Source organism: Piliocolobus tephrosceles, chromosome 14 (assembly GCF_002776525.5).
Source record: "Piliocolobus tephrosceles isolate RC106 chromosome 14, ASM277652v3, whole genome shotgun sequence".
In the NCBI taxonomy this organism is placed as follows: Eukaryota; Metazoa; Chordata; class Mammalia; order Primates; family Cercopithecidae; genus Piliocolobus; species Piliocolobus tephrosceles.
In genome coordinates, this window is record NC_045447.1 from 42735488 (window position 1) to 42749613 (window position 14126).

The 14126-nt window shown below is 41.8% G+C and overlaps 1 protein-coding gene across 1 annotated transcript; it reads left to right on the top strand.

The window, feature by feature from the left end:
- The first annotated feature begins 4711 nt into the window (after positions 1-4711).
- Positions 4712-8771, top strand: TOMM5 (translocase of outer mitochondrial membrane 5). The gene is made up of 2 exons (XM_023203157.1): positions 4712-4942; positions 8258-8771. The coding sequence occupies exons 1-2, from the start codon at positions 4822-4824 to the stop codon at positions 8290-8292; spliced, it is 156 nt and encodes a 51-aa protein (XP_023058925.1). The 5' UTR covers positions 4712-4821; the 3' UTR covers positions 8293-8771.
- The last annotated feature ends 5355 nt before the right edge of the window (positions 8772-14126 follow it).

Sequence of the window (14126 nt, forward strand, 5' to 3'; positions counted from 1 at the left end):
AAGTTTATTTTAGGAATTCCAGGCCATGTTCACCTCCTGAAGCAATGAGGAAGGAGAGGTATGGGGCTGGATAATAACACAGTCCAGATTAACAACTGGTGATGGGTGAGGTAATGTGGAAAGAAGGGCTGCCTTTAGTCTGTTGATGAGTAACAGACACCTCTTATCCTGTCCCTCCCAAGCCGGGGTTTAGCAACACTCCATTCTTTTCATCGTTACCTCTGAGGGGAGGATTGTCAATGAGAATATTCACAGTTAAAGTATCGAAACCAACAAGGTGCAATGGGGAAAGGTGCTAAACTGGAGCCCAGAGACCTATCCTAGTCCAAGCCAGTTCTAACTAGCATCCCTTTGGGTCTCAGTTTCCCCATCTGCTAAATGAAGGGGTTAAATTGTTCAATACTCAAAGCCTATATAGCTCCCTATAAATTAGGAATCACAAGCTTCCTGTGATTTTATGTTGGATTTATTCCCCAATCATGAGTCATCAGTCAATCTCTGACTTTGCAAATACAAATTCCTCACCAATGATGGAAATTAAAGCACTTAATTCTCTTATGAGTAGGTTGCACACTCTGAATGGTGCGTACTGTACTGTCTGGGAAGTTGAGGCAAAGGAAATGGCTCTTTAATCCCTCCTGGGATCTAAATGGAAAACAAGACAGGCTGTGACATCAGCTCCCATTTCCTCTGTGATCAGACTAAATAATACAAATATCAATATTAAATTATGCGTGCATACTTTTTATTTTTGCCTTCCACGGCAAATCACAGTGAATCCTTTGCTCTTAGCTTTTAGTTCAAGGTTATGTAGGAAGAACAGGAAAAATGAACACAGAATTACAGCATTTTTAGAGCTGCGGGCAACTTTAAAGATTAGTCCCAACCTCTCATCATCCCATCATTGAGGAAAAATGAGGGGTCCAAGACGTGACATAGCTCCATTCAATGTTGACTTCCTGAAGCATATTTTCTCAATTTGCCTCACCTAAACCCACTGTCATTGGACAATACCACCACCTACATGCCAAATAAATAAGCACTTTTTTAAAAAGCCAAAAAAGAGAGGCGAATCTCTTTTCTTGAGTTTCCTTCATTACAACTAGATGAACCATGTAAGTGGAAAACTGAATTCACCAGGAGGAATGTATCTGAGACAGGAATGGGTCATCCTCTTAGACTGTATCCAACACCAATTCTTCACTCCAAGATCTAGCTACTCCATATTTCTATCCCCTACCTACTTCTGTCTCTACAGGTACGCAAGCACCAGACCTAAGAAAAGTGTTATGAAAATAATATTGCCCTTTAACAGGCTAGCCATTTGCTACCATATCACCTACCAGGTGTAAAGGTGCTGCTTTAGCTGGGCATGGTGGCGGTTGCCTGTACCCTAGCTACTTGGGAGGCTGAGGCAAGAGGATCCCTCGAGCCCAGGAGTTTGAGATTAGCCTGGGCAACATAGCGAGACCCTGTCTCAAAAAATTAATTTAAGAAAGTACTGCTTTAATTTAGGAAATAAAATTCAAATGCTTAAAATCTGTTCTTTTCACCAAGAAGCATGATTTCTGCTAATTTATCCCATCTTTCATTTCCTGTGAAAGTTACTCAAAAGCATCTCTGCAGAGAAAATAAATTAATTGATAGTTTCATATGTAAGCTATTTTTCTAAACTTGGTCAGCATTAGGGGTTGAAGTTACTGGAACCACGTAACAAGATCTCATCCCTTCCCAATCACTTTGCCTCACTATTCGGATGGATGAGATATGCCTTATTGTTACATCCATCCTATTGTGGAACACACACTCTTATTTTTTGAGAGATGAAGTTTTGCTCTGCCACCCAGGTTGGAGTGCACTGCTGTGATCATAGTGCACGGCAGCCTCACACTCCTGGGCTCAAGCAGACCTACTCCTGCCTTAGCTTCCTCAGTAGTTGGGACTACAGGCACGTGTCACTACACCTGGTTATTTTTTTCTATTTTGTTAGAAATAGAAATATTTCTGACCACATTCGATGACATTTTCATAGTCAGGCACTCCATACCAGAAAGTTCTAGATGACAATAAAATTCAAGATGCATAGGTTGTTTTAAAAAATGCATAGACTGTTAGAACTGGAAGAAACTTTCAAAAGCGTCTCAATACATGCCTTCCCTTTCCAACTAAAGAAATGGAAGAACTGGGTGCAGTGGCTCATGCTTCGGTCAGGAGACTGAGGCAAGAGGATTGCTTGAGCCCAGGAGTTTGAGACCAGCCTGGACAACACAGCAAGACCTTATTTCTAATAAAACAGAAAAAAATAACCAGGTGTAGTAGCACGTGCCTATAGTCCCAACCACTCAGGAAGCTAAGGCAGGAGGAGGACTGCTTGAGCCCAGGAGTGTGAGGCTGCTGTGAGCTATGATCACACCACTGCACTCCAACCTGGGTGGCAGAGCAAAACTTCATCTCTTAAAAAATAAAAAAGAAAATTAGCCAGGCCTGGTGGCACACGCCTGTAGTCCCAGCTACTCGGGAGACTGAGGCAGGAGAATCATTTGAACCTGGGAGGCGGAGGTTGTAGTGAGCCAAGATCGCGCCACTGCACTCCAGCCTGGGCGACAGAGCAAGACTCAGTCTAAAATAAATAAATAAATAAATAAATAAATAAATAAATAAATAAATAAGAAGAAAGAAATGGAGTTGCAGTGAAATCAGATGCTCATCCCTCATCCACCACTAGTTGGCAGCAGTGCCAGATCTAGTGTCCATGTCTCCAGTGTTCATGTTCCTTCCACAGTCCTTGCTGCTTTCAGCATCACTGTAGGCTTTCTAAACACTCAGGAAGGGTTGGCTGGAGGCTATTCCTTGGGAGTCAGCCACTCCCATTCCAGAGCTGCCTCTGCTATTCCATTGCATGAATTACAGATGCAAAAGGTTGCTAAAGCTGGAATAAGCAGATGAGTTCCCTTTCTTGACCCAGTGTCTTACATTCTGTCAACCAGAAAGGTGACCGCGCTTATAGCTATTAGTTGCTCTCATAGTAAATTATTGTCCTGATTTATCCAAAGTCCATTGCTGCTATGCAATATGCAATCAAGAAGGAACATTCTGGTTTTGAATTATGTGAGCAATTCAGTCATCTGGCTTGTGTGTAAGAAGTAGATATGGCTAGTTGGCTTGTGTAACTTGGGGCAGCAGCCTACTCACTCGGTTTGGATGCTTCTGTGACAGGAAATCTGGTTGCATCAAACTCCTAACTCCAGCGATGTCCATTCATGTGGGCACTGTTAAAGACTAAGAGATGAGCAGTAGGGTGCAGGGGAAAGATAATTCAACTTGACATGATAATTTTCTGCATTAGAACCCCGTCCTGTGCATCACCAGCAGAATGACTTCAGACTTTAGTGCGCTTTAGACTTCAACTGCGATGTTCCAGATCAAGGGGCTCACACCAAAGCTGGACTTGGTTTCTGAGCCTCCTTCTACTTATCTGTAAAATGCTGATCAGATTTGAATTGGCTTTATACATATTGTGTTACCTGGCTAACAGTATTTTAAAGACCTCTGTGCTTCAATAATCTGTAAAAAGGCCAGGTGCGGTGGCTCATGCCTGTAATCACGGCACTTTTGGAGGCAGAGGTGGGCAGATCACCTGAGGTCAGGAGTTTAAGACCAGCCTGGCCAACATGGTGAAACCCCGTCTCTACAAAAACTACAAAATTTAGCCAGGCATGGTGGTGCGCACCTGTAAGCCCAGCTACTCAGGAGGCTGAGTCAGGAGAATCACTTGAACCTGGGAAGCAGAGGTTGCAGTGAGCTGAAATCGCGCCACTGCACTCCGGCCTGGGCGGCAGAGCAGGACTCTGTATCAAAAAAAAAAAAAAAAAAGTTTCATCTTTGTCTCTTTGTTTTAACTTACGTGAAATTTCAAACATAGTCAAGAAAGACTATAATAATTAACTAATATGAAGTCACCAGTTTTTAATATTATCTCTCTCAATACTTTTTTCCCCTCTGAAGTATTTTGAAGCATGTTTGGGGGCCGGGCGCGGTAGCTCACGCCTGTAATCCCAGCACTTTGGGAGCCGGGGGCAGGAGGATCGCTTGGATCCTGGAACCCAGGAGTTCCAGATCAGTCTCAACAACAACAATTAGCAATAAAAAATAAATAAAAATCAAAGCACATTTGAGCAAGTTGTTTTAAAGATCCCTGTGCTTCAATTTTCTAATCTAGGAAATGACGATTATAATATCGAATTCACAGGCGACAATTATATTGAATATTCAATACATGTTAGTTATCACTGTTTACAGTGGTACCTTATGTGCACAGCCCCCTCCAGGGCGTAAAAGTACTTTGCAGCGCAGCGCTCCAGGCTCAAGACAGATGTTATTGTTGTTTTTGTTATTATTATTATTATTATTATTTTGAGACGGAGTCTCGCTATGTCGCCCAGGCTGGAGTGCAGTGGCACGATTTCGGCTCACTGCAACCTCCGCCTCCTGGGTTCAAGCGATTTTCCTGCCTCAGCCTCCCGAGTAGCGGGGATTATAGGCACGCGCCACTGAGTCGGGCCGATTTTTGTATAAGACAGATGTTATTAAAGACAGCGTGGAGAAACCCAAGTCTGCGTTGCTGAGATTGCTGCCGCCCGCCTCAGATCGCACTTCAGAGCCGCTGGGTCAGGACGTGGAATGTCCCTTGCAGGCATCCATCGTCCAGTGTGGCAACGGGGGGGCGGGAACAGGAAGTGGGGATAGGCCGAGTTCCGGGCGCGAGGCGGCCACTGGGAAGAGGAGAGCGCGGCATCTGGAAACTGCAAAGTCAGAGCCGCGATGTTCCGGATTGAGGGCCTCGCGCCGAAGCTGGACCCGGAGGAGATGAAACGGAAGATGCGCGAGGATGTGATCTCCTCCATACGGAACTTTCTCATCTACGTGGCCCTGCTGCGAGTCAGTGAGTGTCTCCCAGGCTGTGACTGTGAGACTCTCGGGGAGCTCACCGGCGGGCACCCCTTAACTCTAATCCTACAGGCCATCGGGGCCCTTGAACTGAGCTGAACGGTAGCGGGGAGCAAGGAGGGTACGCGTTGAGGGCGACGGGCATTGCGCGGTTTGAGGTCTGCGGGTCAGGGTCCGGGCACTGAAGTGCACGTGGTGGCCCAGCGCGCGTGGTTAATCATCCTGGTTCTCCCAGCTTTAAGAATGTTTGAGCTGCCGGGCGCGTTGGCTTACGCCTGTAATCGTACCCAGCACTTTGTGAGGCCGAGGCGGGCGGATCATTTGGGGTCAGGAGTTCGTGGTGGCGGGCCTCTGTAATCCCAACTCCTCGGGAGGCTAACGTGGGAGGATTGCTTGAACCCAGGAGGCGGAGGTTGCAGTGAGCCAAGATCGCGACACTGCACTCCAGCTTGGGTGACAGAACAAGACTCCATCTCAAAAAAAAAAAAAAAAGAATGTTTGAGCTGAAGGAGCTTAAGTAAGGATCCCTAGAGGAACTCCCTCGTTTTGCATACAGAGAAACGGAACCTGAGTAGGGAAGGTTACTCAGCGGTTCTGTGAACGATCTTGACCTAAAATCCAGAACTCTTAACTCAATATCAGGTTCCTTGCCTCTCTTTTATTTTATTTTCCTTGCCTCTCTTTTATTTTATTTATTTATTTATTTATTTTTTCTCGAGACAGTCTCGCCCTGTTGCCCAGGCTGGAGTGCAGTGGCGCAATCTCGGCCCAGTGCATCCTCTGCCTCTCGAGTTCAAGTCATTCTACTACCTTAACCTCCCGAGTAGCTGAGATTATAGGCGTGTGCCACCACGCCCGGCTAATTTTTTTATTTTTAGTAGAGATGGGTGTTTCACCATGTTGGCTAGGCTAGTCTCGAACTCTTGACCTCAGGTGATCCACCTGCCTGGGCCTCCCAAAGTGCTGGGATTACAGGCGTGAACCAGCGGCCAGGTTCCTTCCCATTCAAAAGTGCTGACCTTTGAAATCCAAAAAGTTTTGCTTCATTTCTGTTTCTTTGTATAGAGGATGAAGTAAATGATTACTTTTTTGGAAGAAATGGGAAAAAAGAATATGAATCTATAGGATTAATGCAAATATTTGAGGGTTTTTTTTTCTATATTTTACAATTGACCGGAAGTTACTCCAATTATATGGTCTTGACAGTGGACCTTTGAGGGAGGCAGGGCCTAAGATTCTTTATATCATTTTACAAATGAAAACTTGATTTTCAGAGGGGACTTAGCAAGGAAGGACGGTATCAGAGTTTTAGGAACACTGAACATAAGAACTGGAAGCAGCTTTATGATCAGTTCTCGAATGCCCTGCTTGCTTGTTCTCAATTCAGTATCCTTTCCATTGTTCCTTACTGTATATTATTGGCCAGCCAGTCTGGATGGAGTGGCAGGGATGTTTCAAATAAATGAAGGCCATACCAAGGTCATCCTATTGAAGGCTCATGTTGGGCCTAGGCCAGAGCTCACTGATACCGAGATCTCCCTTATTGTGTGTCTCTTTCACTCTCTGTGGTATTACTCTGCTTTCACAGGAGATCAAGTCTTGGGGAACAGAAACACCCATATCATCCTACTTCAACAGCTTCTTGCAACTTCCAAATTTACTTATTTCCTGCCTCCTGCCTTTTTCATTGATCTAGCTGCCAGTAAAATATTTGCTGCTTCTCAGTGATCTTTGTATTTGATATGAATTGTTTATTTTCACTTCTAAGTTGAAATATAATTTGTACATTATATAATATACCCATTTAAAGTGTACAATTCAGTGGTTTTTAGCAAAGTCAGTTGTGCAGCCATCACAATTTGACAATATTTTCTTTCCCCCTAGAGGAAACACCATATGCATTCATTGTTACCCCATTTTCCCTTTTCTACAGCCTTTCACAACTACTAATCTACTTTTTCTCTATGGATTTGTCTATTCTGGATTTTTTTTTTTTTTTTCTGAGACAGGGTCTTGCTCTGTTGCCCAAGCTAGAGGGCATAGGTGGAGGCTGCAGTGATCGTGGCTCACAGCAACCTCGACCTCCTGGGCTCAAGTGATCCTCCTCCTTTCAGCCTCCTGAGTAACTAAAACTGCAGGCACACACCAGCACACCCTGCTAATTTTTTATGTTTTGTAGACATGAGGTTTCATTATGTTGCCCAGGTCAGTCTCGAACTACTGGGCTTGATCAATCCTTCTCATTTCCATGTGTTGGGATTACAGGTATGGGCCACCACACCTGGCCCTGGATATTTCATTTAAATGAAATCGTCAAATGCATGGCCTTTTGTGTCTGGCTTATTTCACTTAGCAGATCTCAGTGTCTTCAGTTTAATATTAACAAATTGAGCTGGGTGCAGTGGCTCATGCTTGTAATTTCAGCACTTTGGGGGGCTGAGGAGGGCAGGTTGCTTGAGCTCAGGAGTTCAAGACCAGCCTTGGCAACATGGCGACCCCGTCTTTTAAAAAATACAAAAATTAGCCAGGCATGGTGGCATGTGCCTATAGTCCCAACTACTCAGGAGGCTGAAAAAACAATAATAATAATAACAAAGTGTTCTATTTGTGTGAGTATTGAGAAAGAAGGTGATTTGGGTAACTTTTTTTTGGTCACAACGCTTTTACACCGAACAGTAATATCACTTCTTTAGATCTATATGTTGACACTTTTCTAGACATTTCTATGTACATGATCTTATTAGACCCTCTTAATGACTGAGGTAGGACTGTATCAGATGTGATTAGAGTATGTAAGTGATACATAGCTAATCAGTAAGAGACCCAAAATATATTTTCCTCCTTTTTTCTCTAGCAGTGTCCAGCTCTTCTGGTTCTCTAGTCCAGTGTTTTCCCATAACTTCTGCCTTTCAAATGAGTTTTTAAAGGTGAAAAATACCCATTTGTTTCCTCTAGAGTTTTGTTCCTTTTACAGTTAAAATAAATCACCAGAGTAAATGATTGTCATTTGAAAGAGAATTGTATTTATACTTTATCGTCCTAAGGGGCAACCTATCTGGAGAAAAGGTTTTACGTAGTATAAGAATGAAATTTACAGTAATAGCTGAATGACAGTAGAATGGGCTGCTTTGGAAGGCAATGAGTCCCTTTTGCTGGGTTGTACAGGCAGATGCTTGACCATCACTTAGAGTTATTTTCAAAAACATGTTGAATAAACCTATAAGGTTTCCTTCCCCAGTCCTATAATTCTATAATGTAGCCTATGGACTAATAGATTTGAAAACTAATTTTAGATGTATTTTTCTTTCAGCTCCATTTATCTTAAAGAAATTAGACAGCATATGAAGACTGGACATCTCATATGAATGCACGATATGAAGAGCCTGGTTACAGTTTCGACTCCTCTCTGCAAGTGAATAGGCCCAGAAAGGTGTAAGAGACTCTTTGAATGGACATAAAATTCTGCTTGTTAAGAACAAGTTTGGCTCTGGTAACTGATATTCAAAGCTAAAATTTAAAACTATTTGGGAAGTATGAAATGATATCATGATCTGGTGTACCCTTATCCCTGTGGCATTTCGCCTCTGACAATACTGGTATAATTGTAAATAATGTCAAACTCCATTTTCTAGCAAGTATTGAGGGAGCTGTGTCTGAAATGGCACTGTCTTGTCAGTCATTTCTGTTTACCTTTTCTGCCCAGAGTGTATTTGTGAAGAGTCTCTTAATAGTTATGTTTTGTGGAAATCAACTCACAACCACAACGACTTTTAAGCACAGGATCATTAGTCTATGTTTTTAATAAACATATCGATTAAGAAAAATTGGGTTTCTATTTTTCTTATCCTACTTTTTGCTGCAATCACTAGTGAGACTATTATAATATTGAGATTATTGCAAGCTTCAGTAAGTTCGTCTTGTTTTGGACTACGGAATTTGCCAATCCTGGTGAAACGTCATTGTTTTTTATTGCCAGGCAGTCTTAATGAAAGGTAGCATTACTGCTTGATGCTGAGTATATGAAATATTAGCACCACCAAAGGAAAAAAGTACTATTATTTTTAAGCCAAATAGTTCTCCAAGTTTGTTGGGTCGGCGGGGGGATAGTCCTTAACCTTCTCCCCAGGAGCAACTACATACACCTCTTTTTAGCTGATTTTATTGGTATTTACCTTTTTGTCTCTAAATAATGTGATGGTCGTGATTGGGATTTAGGTCTCTTTCCTCTCCTTAGCTCCATCATTCACATATCTTGTCATCTCTTCCTTTCAAAGGATAACTGTGGGGAAAAGAAAGAGAGATCAGACTGTTACTGTGTCTATATAGAAAGAAGTAGACATAAGAGACCCCATTTTGTTCTGTATTTGAGATGCTGTTAATCTGTGACCCTACCCCCAACCTTGTCCTTGCAAGAGACATGTGCTGTGGTGACTCAAGGTTTAAAGGATTTTGGGCTGGGCAGGGTGTGCTTTGTTAAAAAGGTGCCTGAAGGCAGCTTGCTGGTTAAAAGTCATCACCATTCTCTTAATCTCAAGTACCTAGGGACATGTACACTGCCAAAGGAAGGTCGCAGGGACCTCTGCCTAGGAAATCTAGGTATTGTCCAAGGTTTCTCCCCATGTGATAGTCTGAAATAAGTCCTCGTAGGAAGGGAAAGACCTGATCGTCCCCCAGCCTGACACCCGTGAAGGGTCTGTGCTGAGGAGGACTAGTGTAAGAGGAAAGAAGGCCTCTTGGCAGTTGAGATAGAGAAAAGCATCTGTCTCCTGCCGGTCCTTGGGCAATGGAATATCTCGGTGTATGTTCTGTTTACTGAGAAAGGAGAATACCGCCTTAGGGCAAAAGGTGGGACTTGCTAGCACAATGCTGCTCTTTGTGCACTAAAAAGGTTTATGGAGATGTTTTCATATGCATATCAAGGCACAGCACTTTTCCTTAAACTTAAGTCACAGAGATCTTTATTCACATGTCTTACTGCTGACCTTCTCCCTACGATGATCCTATTATCCTGCCACTTCCCTTTTTCTAAGATGGTAAAGATAATGATCAATAAATACTGAGGGAACTCAGAGACCGGTGCCGTCGTGGGTCCTCTGTATGCTGAGCGCGGGTCCCCTGGGCCCACTTTTTCTTTCTCTATACTTTGTCTCTGTGTCTCATTTCTTTTTTCAAGTCTCTCATTCCACCTAAGCAGAAATGCCCACAGGTGTGGAGGGGCAGGCCACCCCTTCAGATAATATAGTGTGATTTGAGTAGGTCAGTATCATTAGAAATGATTCTGAGTATAGTGCCTGGTTTTCTTTTGCTGTATATCCTTTTGTTTTTTTTCTAGGCTTGGTTTTTCTATGGAATCTCCACTAAATCAACTAAACTTTTTGCCATTTATCTAAATCATTCACAGCAATCAGCTTTATTAGGTACTCTGTTTCATTTTCCTGAGTAAGCCTTTCCTGGAGTCTTCTGACCTGTCCCTGACTGGACTGATAGCCTTCTACGCCTGATGCTGTGGCTGTATTCTGGGAACTCCCTTCACTATTGTCCGGGAATTCTTTTTCTTCTCTCTTACTGTATCTCATGTTTTCTGTTACCTAGTGTCTTGGTTTACTCCATTGTTTGATGGAGCGTTTTTTTCTGTAGCAGTGTCTTCCTGAGAAAGGTGACATAGGAGGTGAATGACCTTGCTGGTCTAAAAATGTCTCTATTTCTTTTTTGATACAGTCTTGATCTGTCAACCAGGCTGGAGTACAGTGGCGTGATCTTGGCTCACTGCAACCTCCACCTCCCAGGTCAGTTCAAGTGATTTTTCTGCCTCAGCCTCCCAGGTAGCTGGGATTACAGACACGCGCCACCACACCTGGCTAATTTTTGTATTTTTAGTAGAGACAGGGTTTTGCCATGTTGGCTAGGCTGGTCTCGAATTCCTGACCTCAGGTAATCTGCCCACCTCGGCCTCCCAAAGTGCTGGGATTACAGGTGTGAGCCACCATGCCTGGCCTTAAAAATGTCTTTTTTCTATAGTTTGCTGAATATAGAGTTCTAGATTAGCAGTCATTTTCCTTGAGAATTTTAAAGCAAAACCTCTAGCTTTCAGTGTTGCTGCTGAGAAATCTGAAATCATTCTGATTCCTGATTTTTTTGTGGGACTAAATTTTTCTTCCTGAGAAACAAGGATCTTTGTTCCTAGTATGCTTGTGTTCCATGATGACATGGCTTAGTGTGTGTTTATTTTAATTCACTGTGGTGGGCACTTGGTGAACCTATTTAAACTTGAGACTTGTATCTTTTAGTTCTCAAATTTTGTAGGTTTTAAAATAATTTTATTATTTTTTATGGGTACGTAAATCTATATGGGGTGCATGAGATATTTTGGTACAGGCATACAATGTGTAATAATCACATCAGGATAAAGGGATTATCTGTCACTTCATTTATAATTTCTTTGTATTACAAACATTCCAGTTATACTTTTAGTTATTTTTAGATGTACAGTAATTATTGACAGTAATCACCCATTATGCTATCAAATACTAGAACTTATTCATTACATCTAACTATATTTTTGCACCCATTAGCCATCCGTGTTCCTCCCCTAACCTTTCCCAGCCTCTAGTAACCATCATTCTACTCTATCTCCACTCTATCTATTGGTGGGAGTTGAGTAGCTCCCACCAATGAATGCTTATAGGTTTTTATTGATTTCCTCTCCTTCTTTTTCCTTCTGCTCTCTTTTTAGAATGATAGTACTTTTAATGCTTTCTTTTTCCTTTATAGTCTATTTTATCTATAATTGCTTTTCTTTCTTTTTTTTTTTTTTTGTTTGTTTCATATTAGATGCTTCCCTTGGTTGTCTGCTCACATTAAAAAATTGGGAACCAACATGGATTAAAGGCTCAGATTAGAGCTTGTTGATGTTGAACTTTGCTAAAGGGCCATCTATTGGGCCATTTTTGTTGAGAAAACTTTTTGTGTCTGTATCTTTAGTTATTCCCTACTGAGCTGGTCATTCCTCAGAGAACAAAGACTCTTCCAATCTCCCAAGTGCTGAATGAGGCCCTGCCAATGTTCTGGGATTCAAAGGAATAGGGCTATGGTGAGGCTCAGGAGAGAGAGGTGTGTGTATGTGTTTCAGTATCCAATATGCATTTGCTCACTGTGTCTCTATTTTGAGTATAATACCTCTGCCCAAACTACCTGGCATCCCATAATCTAGAGACCTTCTATTTTACCCTTTTCAGAAAATAAACTTTTTATTTTTTGGAGACAGAGTTTTGCTCCAGGCTGGAGTGCGGTGCATGATCTCCGCTCACTGCAACCTCTGCCTCCCTGACTCAAACAATTCTTGTGCCTTAGCCACCTGAGTAGCTGGGATTACAGGTGCACACCACCATGCCTGGCTAATTTTTGTATTTTTAATAGAGACCATGTTTCATCATGTTGGCCAGGCTGGTCTCGAACTGCTGGCCTCAGGTGATCCGCCCATCTCAGCTTCCGAAAGTGCTGGGATTACAGGCGTGAGCCACTGCCTGGCCAGAAAAAAAAACTTGTAATTTTGAGAGGGCACTGTGTAATGGAGGCTGTTTAGCTGCATAGAGTTGCAGAGAGCATCTGATTACTTAAACCTTGCACCAATTCTTATTTTAATGTGTACCCTTCTACCCCTTATTTCTAGAGGCACCTGAAGCCACCAGTTTCTGAACCTTTTAGGGATTCCATGATATAAATTAGGTTGTGAATTTTTTGTTGTTTGCGGGTTCTTGTGGGTTTTTTTTTCTTTTCCTACTGCTGGCTCAGAATTCAGTTTTTCGGTCTACTACATTATTTACTGTTGATCTACCTGTTTTCCAGCTTCTAACATTTTATTCCTGTTTCCTCTTTTGTTCCATCCTTTTAGGTTTATATCCTAAGACAAAACTTTTACTGTCATTTAATGGGATTTTTGGGAGCGAGTGGAGGTAGATACATGTGCTTAAACCATCTTTACCTGGAAAGCATGTATTTTAATTCTGTGGTTCTGCATTTATTTCTTAAATTAAGAAGGTGTAGTGTATGGCACTGTGGTCATATGAATACTGGCTCTTAAAGACAGGCAGACTTGATTTTGAGTGTTGGCTCAATACTTATGAGATGGGTGATTTTCAGCAAGTGAGCCTCTCTGAATCTCATTTTCTTTAACTATAAAAGTAGGATAATAGAAATCTCTACTTCAAAGTGTCATAAGGATGAAGTGAAAAAAATGCAAGTAGAGCAGTTGGCACAATTGCTTGACATTTGGTAAACGTTATTAATGGCTAGTCCTTGGTATAAGGCATTTAGAAGTGATTTGTGCTGGCATTCATGGCATAGATCTCATTGCTATTTACAGATGCTCTGAGATAGCATACTCATCCTCTAATTGTGTACAAACTTCAAACTTACCAAACACTTAAGTTCATTATCTAAAAATAGCCTTAACCAATCAATATTAATGCCATTTTACAAATGGAGAGGTTGAGACTGGAAGTTTCAGTGGCCAATGAGTAGCAGCTGGCCGAGGCTTAGGGGACTTTTTTTTTTTTTCATTTTAAAAAATTATTTCTAGTCAGTCTCTGCTTATCCAGGGGACTTTTAATGTTTATTTATTCCTTGTACCCCATCCTTACGTGCTTTTCTTGGAGGAAAATAGTGTAATTGTTACCCTGGATTCCAGTGTATGTTCAGGCTGGAGTAAGAGAAGATGTGATGGTTCAGTTTTTATGGCCAACTTTTTAACATTTAGGCCATCAACTCCACAGAGGGGTTCAGTACTTGGAATAAACAGTTCTGAAATACTACAGTAAGAAACAGTTGGAGAGATATATACAATTTGTTTAAATATGTAATGTGAAATCAGAAAGAACCATAGCAAATCTGAATTTGATAAACTCTTGAAAGGGTTGCATTGAAAGAAATGGGGATAGCGAAAAATGTTTATTCTCCACAAACAAGTTACCAGCTTAGTAGGAATGTTGCTCCTAAATTAAGATAGTGTTCTTCCTGCTGTCAGTGCAACATTAAAAACAAAAACAAAAACTGCTTTATCATTGCTCTTTATAGTTCTTCTGTGAATTAGTTAGCATTACAATTAACAATGTGTTCAGCAGTTCACAGGCTGGAAAATTTGGGCCTACATTTGGAATGAAGAACAAGTACAGGAATCAGGA